Consider the following 10,966-nt stretch of genomic DNA (forward strand, 5'->3'; position numbering starts at 1 on the left):
CCAGCGTCGCTGTCGCTCGCAGCCAGTGTTGTTGCCTTCTGCCCCTCCGTCTCCAGCAATTTGCCTCCACTTCCGGCCTAGCGCAAGACTCTAAAGATGAGTCCTTGCATCTGACTACGAAGTAGAGCATCCAGCCATTGCCGACGCCGCCTCATTCTTTTCGAGTCTATCTAGGGTTTGTCTCTTTCGGCATATCAATATCATAGCTGGTAACTATCTTTGATCTCTTCTTTGTTTTTCTCATCAGATTGAATCTTTTAATTTCATTTGATCGATGCTCCTGGAGCGGCACCTCCCTCCGATCATGCTCGAGGTTGGATATGCTATGAGGAATTAGCCTACATGTTTAATTCCTAGATAGAATCTACATTCTGATGCACTTTTCATTCCGTAGATAGTGGAAAGTGTTATGCGTAAGAATTCAGACTGTGTCAAGTCTTTTGTCGCAAACCTGGTGAGTTATTTTTACCTTACTTGATGGTTATGTCCTGTGTTCTTAGATATTGTGCTCAGAATTTCGCTCTTGCAGAATTTTGTGGACCTTGCAGGAAGTGAGAGAGTCGGGCAAACCCATGCAAGTGGTGCTAGGCTCAAGGAAGGGTGTCATATAAATCATAGCCTGTTGAATCTTACAACAGTTATCAGAACCTTGAGGTAGTGCTTCCTCATAATTTTCTACTTCAAGTTTGTTAGCATTACAGTTTACTAATTATGTAGACCTAATCGCCTTGTCTTCGATGATTAATCTTTTCAAGGAAAATGACAGCCTATGGTGTGAAACTTGTACTTATGTTTCTAAGATTGTAGAAGTGATAAAGAACATAAAGAAGCACACATAACTTTCTATCAGTGATTTGACTGCAACTGAATGGTTGCGAAAATCTATACTGCTTACTTGGTATGGAACAATCTCGAAATACATTATTTTTTGCAACTTGTGCTAAGGAAGTAACAAACATGGCACAAGTGAATGTGGTACAAAGACTGACACTTACAATACTTGTTTGGCATCTATTTGAGTGCATACGCTTTTCCTTTTAAATGTTGTGATTTTTTTGTTCAATCAGGTTGTTTCAGAAAAACAGTTGATTAAATAGCTGCAGAAGGAAGTTGCAAGACTTGAAGCAGAATTGCGCACACCAGAAGCTTCTACAAGCTCTGAAGCTCTTTTGATTGAGAAAGAGTTGAAAATTAAGTAGGTAATTACACTGAATACACTGAATCTAAAACCCCATTTGATCTTCAACATATCATGATCAAAAGTACAAAGTCATGAATGTGACTTTTTCTAGATGGAAATGGAAATGACAACACTGAAAAGAGAAAGGGACCTTGCCCAATCCCAATTAGATGAATTGCGTCACAAACTGGGTAATTGTCAGGTAATGCTAAGAATTTCTATTCTAATAGGTGTTTGCTGTTGTATCTGTTGCAATCCTAATCTGTGGATTTATATTCCTTTGTCAGCCTCCCGGCAGGTGTTGGAATCTGAGGTGGAGAACAGGGTCCCAGAAACTGACACCGAATCCCACGAGAACATATTGGGTTCAGAGAAAGGACATTCATCTAAGAGCGAAGATGGTGGAGATATCTCATCAAGGGATGGCACACCGCGCTATCATCGTTCCAGTTCTGTAAACATGAAAAAGATGCAGCAAATGTTCCAGAATGCTGCAGAAGAAAATGTGAGGAGCATAAGAGCATATGTCACAGAACTAAAAGAACGAGTGGCTAAGCTTCAGTATCAAAAACAGCTGTTGGTCTGCCAGGTATCAAAACCAACTCTTCATCTCAATGTTTAATGATTTCTATAAAAAGAGTATTTCTTAACTACTGGCTTGACCTTAATGGCCTCAGGTGTTGGAACTAGAGACAAACGAATCTGCAGGACATGATGCAGCAGAGGGCCATGATAATATGTCAGAACTAGAGAAATCCCCCTATGCATGGGAAGCTCTGCAAACAAAACACAAAGGGAACACTAGCATGGGTACCTAAAAAATATCTTGCAAATGTTAGTGAATCTAGCTTCTGGATCCCTAAAAAGGATGTTTTTCGTATCATGTAGGTTAAAGAAAAGAAGAATGAAGGCATGTGGATTTTGGATAGCGGGTGTTCAAGCCACATGACCGGGGACGTAGGTAAATTCACAAAAATCAAATACATGAAGGGAAATGTGTCTTTTGGGAATAACGAAACATTAAAAATCATAGGAAAAGGAACTATTAAAATATCACCAACTATAACCATACATAGAGTTTTATTGGTTAAAGGCATGATTTTTAATTTGCTTAGTGTAAGTCAACTTTGTGATTCAGGATATCAAATTGAGTTTCATGCTAATAAATGTTTGATTAGGAAAATAGGAATGACCAACATCATTTTAGAAGGACATAGGAAACAAAATCTGTATTATGTGAATTTGGCATTTGCTACTAACTCTTCTATTGAGTGTCTTGTGTCACAAGAAGAAACAGGATGGCTATGGCACAAAAGGCTTGGACACGTCAACATGAAGACGTTAGCAAAAGTGGCAAACAAGGAACTTGTAAAGGGTCTACCCAAAATCAAGTACATCAAGGACAAATTGTGTGATGCATGCCAAGAGGGTAAGCAATCTAAAACATCACACAAAGGTAAAAATCTAACTAGTACTACATTACCTTTAGAGCTATTGCATCTTGACTTATTTGATTGTCATAGTACACCTTCTTTGAATGGTAGTAAATATTGCTTGGTAATTGTAGATGACTATTCTAGATATACTTGGGTGTTTTTCATGAAACATAAGGATGATACCTTAGAGATATTTGTTGGGTTTAGTAAAAGGGTAGAAAATGAAAGGAAACTCAAAATCAACCGAATTAGGAGTGATCACGGTGGAGAGTTTGAAAATTCAAGCTTTTCCAAATTTTGTTTAGAAAATGGTTACAAACATGAATTTTCATGTGCTAGGACTCCTCAACAAAATGGAGTTGTTGAGAGGAAAAATAGAGCCCTACAAGAAGCCGCTAGAACAATGTTAAATGCCTACTCCTTACCCACCTACTTATGGGCAGAAGCGGTTAATACCGCTTGTTATATTCAAAATAGAGTATTAATTCACAGATTTTTAGGAAAAACATCTTTTGAATTATGGAGTGGGAAAATACCAAAAGTGAACTACTTTAGGGTATTTGGGTGTAAGGCTTACATACTAAACACTAAGGATGAATTGAGAAAGTTTGAACCTAAGGCGGATGAAGGAATCCTTGTAGGATACTCATCGACGAGTAGAGGATATAGAATCTACAATAAAAGAACTCAAATTATAGAAGAATCCTCAAATGTGGAATTTGATGAAACTAACAATACCTACCCTAGGAAATCTCAAATTGATGAGGATATACATGCTAAAACCAAAGAAATAACAAAAGAACTTGAAAATTTAGAACTTGAAAGCAATGATCTAGGGGGAGGTAGAGGAGACTCAGACAATGAACTAAAATGCAACAATAATATATGTGATGAACCTATTAGGCCTAGAAATCTAAGGACAATTTGAACCCAAAACAATTGATGAAGCTTTAAGTGATAATGATTGGATAATCGCAATGCAAGAAGAATTAAACCAATTTGAAAGAAGCAATGTGTGGGACTTAGTTCCAAGACCAAATGATAAGACTATTGTCACAACAAAATGGGTGTTTAGAAACAAACTAGATGAACAAGGAAATGTAACAAGAAATAAAGCAAGACTTGTAGCTAGAGGTTTCACTCAAGTGGAAGGACTAGATTATGATGAGACTTATGCACCCGTGGCTAGATTAGAGTCAATTAGAATTCTCTTAGGATATGCCGCTTACATGGGTTTCAAATTACATCAAATGGATGTAAAATCGGCTTTCCTAAATGGGTATATAAAGGAGGAAGTATATGTGGAACAACCTCCCGGTTTTGAGAGTAAGGAATACCCAAATCATGTGTGTAAACTTAGAAAAGCCTTATATGGTTTAAAGCAAGCTCCAAGAGCTTGGTATGAAAGGTTGTCCACCTTTCTAATTTCTAAAGGCTTTAGAAGAGGAACCATTGATCCTACTTTATTTATTAAGTCTAAGGAGAATGATATTTTTGTTGCCCAAGTTTATGTAGATGATATTATCTTTGGGTCAACAAATGATGAGTTTCTAAATGAGTTTATCAAAAATATGGAGATGGAGTTTGAGATGAGCTTAGTGGGAGAGCTTACTTTCTTTTTGGGATTGCAAGTAAAACAAACTAATGAAGGAACACACATTTATCAAACTAAATATGCTAAAGAAATGATTAAGAAGTTTGGAATGGAAAATGCTAAAAACATTTCAACCCCTATAGGAACAAATGTTAAACTAGACAAGGATGAAGAAGGGAAGGAAGTAGACTCCAAAACCTATAGGAGCATGATTGGTAGTCTTCTATACTTAACCGCTAGTAGACCCGATATATTATTTGCGGTTGGGATGTGTGCTAGATATCAATCATGTGCTAAAGAATCACATCTTGCAATAGTGAAAAGAATATTAAGATATATCAAAGGAACATTAAATGTTGGTTTATGGTATCCAAGAAATCAAAATTTTGACTTGATAGGATACACCGACTCTGATTATGCAGGATGTAAATTAGATAGAAAAAGTACTAGTGGTGGATGCCAATTTCTTGGATCCTCCTTAGTAAGTTGGTGTAGTAGAAAGCAACCATGTGTAGCTTTATCTACTACCGAGGCCGAATATGTAGCTCTAGGAGGATGTGTAGCTCAATTACTTTGGATGATGCACACACTTAAGGATTATGAGCTAAACTATACCAATGTAAAAATCCTATGTGACAACATGAGCACAATTAATTTAACCAAAAATCCAGTTCATCATTCTAGAACTAAACATATAGAAGTGAAACATCACTTTATAAGAGATCATGTAGCAAAAGGAGACATAGAGTTAAGCTATATAGAATCTAAATCAAATCTTGCGGATATTTTCACTAAACCACTACCCGAAAATGAATTCACAACTTTAAGAAGGGGTTTAGGAATGTGTTTTGTTGAATGAGTGTTTATAGCATGGTATGAACCAATACAAGAACAATTATATCTCACAAAACATTAAGGTTGACTTTGATTGTGTTTTGGCTTGCTTGAACTCTATGTGAGATGCTAGGATGATACTCATGCTTTACTTGTACTCATGGCACATTGTTATGGCATGAAAAGTATCAAAATATTAATAATAGATCAATTATGAGGATAGCAAATATTCAATTCATGGATATCTTGCTCATTAGTCATAATTGAATATTTAAAATGATTGGAAAACAAACAACAAATGTTATCACAATGATAGACAGTAACAAAACCAGTGGAATTAAAACAATGCATGATATTGATACTCAACATTGCTCAAATAAGACTATTTTGAAGTTTGTGTCAATCTACAAAACTATGATAAATTTTCATGGGAAACAATTTTTCTCTGATAGATATCAGTGAAAGAAATGTTCTCGCAAAATTTCAGATTTTTCTGAATTTTGTGGAATTTCTGGTGAATTACTGAAATCCGACTGAAATATCTGAAAAGAACATTATCAGAATATCAGTCGACTGTTGACATCCATCAGTCGACTTGATCAGTCGACTCTTCAACTCAATTCACTCGACTGAACTTTCTGTGAGTTTTGAAATTTAAGGGCAGTCGACTGCTAGACCAATAGTCGACTGATCATAGTCGACTGAACTCTCTCAAAACACTCGACTGATCTTTCTGTAAGGTTCGAAATATGAAGACAGTCGACTGTTATTACAAGAGTCGACTGTTGACAGTCGACTACCTTATCATCAGTCGACTGAAGGGCGAAGACTTTTATAAATAGCAACCGCGACCAGCTTTTGAATTCAACTTCAACCCTATTCCAACGCCGTCGTTTGCTAGTTTTCTTCTTCCTTCAAGTTCCCAAGGTGTTCTAGAGTAAAAGGAGGTCTTCTTTTGACTAATACCAACTTCTTTTGACACTTTCAATGGAGAATCACTCAAGCTCGAAGAGGTATAGCTTAGAAATCAATCTTTTATGACTATATTTCTTTGAATCTTCTTGAAACTAACTTTATTTTGTTTCCTCACGCATTATCATCATTCATTACATATCTATATCTTTAGACAAAAACTCATGGTCTATAAATCGCATAGAAGGACTAATGTTAAAGAAACCAAAGAGTTACCGAAGTACCCTGAGCCTGAATACTTTCAACGAACTCCTTTTCCAAGGTTTCCCTCAATGATCTATCAACACATCTTTGAAACTTTTGAATTTCACATCATTGATTGTCGATATATAAATCGTCAATTCTTCCAATTTGCCGTTCCTCATATTTACGACCGTCTTGCTTACTATCATCTGGAAAACCTTGTAAATTGTGCCAGCAACATAAATATCGATCTATGTAAAGAATTTTATGTGAACTTAAGACCTACCAACCTTAGCAAAACTCATTTTGTATCCACTGTTGCTGGTAGGAACATTGAATTTACACCTGATTCTATTCGAACCTTTCTTGATCTACGTCCATCTTCAAATCCTTTTGTGTGCTTTCCTGAGGTAACTGAAGTCACAGGAATCTATGGATCTTTTGCTCATGAAACTATTGATAATATCCATGACTACTACTTCAATTGTCCTAGAAACGCATCTACCAGATTTGATGTTACCAAACTCTCTGCTGACCAATATGTTTGGTATCGTATCGTTATTGATTGTATTCTTCCCATAATGTCTAAGAGTAGATCGATGATGAGCATCTCCCACATGACTATGATGTTTGCTCTAGAGGTACCTCTTGACATCGACATAGCACTCAACATATATCACTCAATCCTCTACCATTCTGATCCTATAAATGGCAAGATCTACATGCCATTCGGTCATGTCATCACATCATTTCTAGCATCACAGGATATTGATACAACAGTTGGAACTGTCAAGCGCCTGTCAAAAGACTATGATCAGCTAGGACCATGCCAACTAAATCGTGCTGGAATCATCTACACAGATGGTGGACTACAATGGATAAAGGCAGACAAACAAAAAGGAGCTTTTTCTGAACCAAAGGAAAGTGAGTGGGATCACACAGTCATAGGTAATGTTGAGAGGCTCGATAAATTTGAAGACCAAGAAAAGAAAGTCTTAGTAGAGATTGGGACTCTACGTGAAGAAATCAAAAGCATAGCGAAGAAACAAAGTGAACTTTATGAACAACAAAAGGAAATGTTAAAGATAATGAGTATACTCCACAATACTCTTAAAACTCCTGAATGGCATACTACTGATGATGAAGAGTGGTGAAAACTTGATTGTGTGACAGTGTTGTTTTTCCTTGGATGTTTTGCTTGGTATTTTGAACATGCTTAATGTTTTCTTGTTTATTTGTTTTGTGTTGATGCATTATTTAAGAGAGAGCAAAATGAGAAAATAGATTTGGAAAGGTTTATGATTCTGAAAAGTAAAGGGGGAGATTGAAATTTTTGAGAAATCATATCTAAAGGGGGAGATTGAGAAAAAGGATTGACATGTTTTAAGGAATAGTTTTGTGTGTGAATTTTGAAGCTTTTTTTTTTTAGAATTATGATTAAGGGGGAGTGGTTGAATTAAAAGTGTTTGAAAATAGGAACATAACGTTTAGGGGGAGCCTAGAGGGTTAAACCTAAACTTATACAATCAAACACATTTTAAAATTCCTCAGGAGTCTATGAATATATTCAATGTAAAAGGAATCAAATTGATTAGGAAGGTTGATACAAACTTATACATATTTTGATCACTTTTGGATTTTGTATCAAACCACCATATTTGAGACCAAAATTTTTCAAAAATATTTTTCTCAAATAAGGATAGTCATAAGTAATGTACGTATGAAATTTCATGAATTTTTGACGATCGTACAATTACTTATGCATTATTGAAATTCGTCTCTGATAACTGAAATACAGCTTATCAGTCGACTGTGTCAGACTGCAGTCGACTACTGAGTCGACTGATATATGGAAAGTCGACTGATACTACTGTTTTCAGCCTATTTTGAAAATTTAACTTGCTTTTCCCTCCGAAATAATTGTTGGTGCAATATTTAAGAGGGATAAACATTTGTAGGAAGAAATTTACCCTAATTTGTCTATGGAAACACTTTTTGATCTTTGACAAAAAGGGGGAGAAAGAGAATGTTTAAGTTAATTAGAGAAGGATGAATGTTTAAGGAAATTGCCTATTCTATTCATGCTTATTCATGCTATGCAAGGTATCATATTCAATGATACTAGTCAACACTCTGATATCATGTGATTTATGTTTTCAATTATCATATGTTCACTCTGATATCATGTGATTTATGCTTTAATTATCATATTCTAATCACATGCTTTGCTTTAATGATTTAAAGACCTAACTTAAACAAAGTTTTGCCAAACATCAAAAAGGGGGAGATTGTTGGTGCAATAGTTGCCCCAAGTGCATTGAGTTTCAATGTTTGGCTAAACCATGTTTAAAGTTAGGCAATTCTTATTGATCTAACATGTGTGATGCAAGTTTGCAGGAAAGTCCAAGTAGTCTTGGCAAAAGAAAAGTCCAAGTGGGTAGTCTTGGCAAAGAAAAGTCCAAGTGGGTAGTCTTGGCAAAGAAAAGTCCAAGTGGGTAGTCTTGGCAAAGAAAAGTCCAAGTGGGTAGTCTTGGCAAAGAAAAGTCCAAGTGGGTAGTCTTGGCAAAGCAAAAGTCCAAGTGGGTAGTCTTGGCAAGCAAAAGTCCAAGTGGGTAGTCTTGGCAAGCAAAAGTCCAAGTGGGTAGTCTTGGCAAGCAAAAGTCCAAGTGGGTAGTCTTGGCAAGCAAAAGTCCAAGTGGGTAGTCTTGGCAAGGAGAAGTCCAAGGGTGGTCTTGGCAAGGACTTGACATGACGAAGCTGATGGAAGCATCTCAGGCTAGTGCAGGGAGGCATGAGGCTATGGGAGGTGTTTGAAGGCCGAGGTCTAGGTCAAGAGAAGCTGAAATGTGATTTTTCAGCTTCACCAGTCGACTGGCCCTGCCAGCAGTCGACTGCTCATAAATCAGACGCACACAGAAAGATCAGTCGAGCCAGAGGAAGACAGGAGTCGACTGGGAAGTCGACTGGGATTATGGATAGTCGACTGTCGCCAGTCGACTGGTCTTGGACAGTCGACTGTGATTTGAACGTTGCAGAAAATTGGCAAGCATTTAATGGCATTTAATGCAAGATTTTGTTGCCGATTGAAGGCATCAGTCGACTGGCCCTGCCAGCAGTCGACTGATGTTGCAGAGATTATAAAAGAAGCCTGCACGAGAACAACTCATCTTCTTCGCCATTCTTTCATTCTTTTGTGCTTCTTTTGTGAGCGTTTTTGTGCTCAGATCTCTGCTTTATTCCTCTCCTCCTAGACAATATTTCATATCATTTTGAGGAGATCCAAAAAGGTGTAAAGGTTTCTCCGCCTTCGAGTTTTCGAGAAGGAGAAGATTCATAGTGCATCGGGTGTGTGCGTGCGTGTGGATCCTTGGATTAGTCACCTCTGCGGAGGTGGATACCAAGTAAAATAAACCGGGTTAGCGTTGATCTCTGTCTTTCTCTTTTATATTTTTGCTTCCGCTAATCTCTGTGCAGAGAAAGATCAAGAAAAATCGAGAAACGCTATTCACCCCCCCTCTAGCTATTCAACCGATCCTAACAGCCGTCCATGTGCAAGTAGCCATAAGGTGAAAGAGTGGCTCGGCTGAATAGAGGACTGCCATACCGTCCGTACCCATGGCTGCTGTGGTCTGACACCTCGGAAATAATCATATGCCCGTGCTACCCCTCGAGGCTGCTGAAACCACTCAGATAGTAACTGCTCTGCCGCTGCTGGGCTGCCCGCTGTCACAAGTATACTGTCCCGAATCTGTAAAATCTGCTTAAGTAGCGGTGAATCCCCATGTCTAGCTGTCCAGCCCCATACCCCAGTCTGCTGTAAATATGTGTGATGTACCCACCGTATCCAGAGAGTGTCTTGCTTGTCCTGGAGTCGCCATAGAACCTTTGCCAACAAGGCTCGGTTCCAGGCACTCAAGTCCCTCAAGCCAAGACCTCCCTCTCTCCGTGGTCTACACAACTCAGTCCAGGCAATCGGCGGTCGTGGTGTGGTCCACATAAAGGATCTGCAAATGCTATAAATACGGTCAACCACTCCACTGGGTATCGGGAGAACTGACATCCAGTAGCACTCTATCCCCTGTAGCACTGACATCACCAGCTGTGCCTTCCCAGCGTAAGACAATGTCGCCTTAGGCCAGGAAGTGACTCGCCTACTCAAAGCATCCAATAATGTGGTATAATCTGAGATCCGTAGCTTTTGAGAGGCGATGGGGATCCCCAAATATCTGAATGGCATCTCCCCAAGCTGGAATCCTGTGATCTGCAACAGTCTCTGTCTCATAGCCTCATCAACTCCTGCCATGTAAATGCTCGATTTGGCCAGATTAGCTGTAAGGCCAGCCATCTGGGCAAATCTCTGCAAGCAATCTACCAGCTGTGTGACTGACGTGACATCTCCTCGAGAGAAAAGCAACAAATCATCTGCATACATCAAGTGAGCAATACGGAGTGCCTCACACCTGGGGTGAAAATGAAAATCTGATCTCCCCGTGCAGCGTGCCAGCGATCGGGACAAATACTCCATGCACAGGCCAAACAAATAGGGGGAGATAGGGTCTCCCTGTCGTAGTCCTCGTGCTCCTGGGAAAAAATCCATATGTGCTGCCATTAATCATGACAGAGAATGTCGGTGTGGTGATGCACTCTCTGATCCACGTGATAAAGATGGCAGGAAACTGAAGTGTAGTGAGGACCTCAAGGAGAAAATCCCAATGCACTGAATCAAAAGCCTTCTGAAGATCCACCTTAAGAGTACACCGTGGTGAG

The 10,966-nt window shown here is 38.6% G+C and overlaps 1 protein-coding gene across 1 annotated transcript; it reads right to left on the bottom strand.

The window, feature by feature from the left end:
- Window positions 1-9,719: 9,719 nt before the first annotated feature.
- On the bottom strand, window positions 9,720-10,544 carry LOC141815122 (uncharacterized). Its single transcript, XM_074703070.1, has one exon. It carries the CDS (start codon window positions 10,542-10,544, stop codon window positions 9,720-9,722), a length of 825 nt encoding a protein of 274 aa, XP_074559171.1.
- Between the last annotated feature and the right edge of the window lie 422 nt (window positions 10,545-10,966).

This window comes from Curcuma longa, chromosome 21, assembly GCF_044706935.1.
Source record: "Curcuma longa cultivar G26 ecotype Majalengka, Jawa Barat chromosome 21, ITB_CL_G26_1.1, whole genome shotgun sequence".
In the NCBI taxonomy this organism is placed as follows: domain Eukaryota; kingdom Viridiplantae; phylum Streptophyta; class Magnoliopsida; order Zingiberales; family Zingiberaceae; genus Curcuma; species Curcuma longa.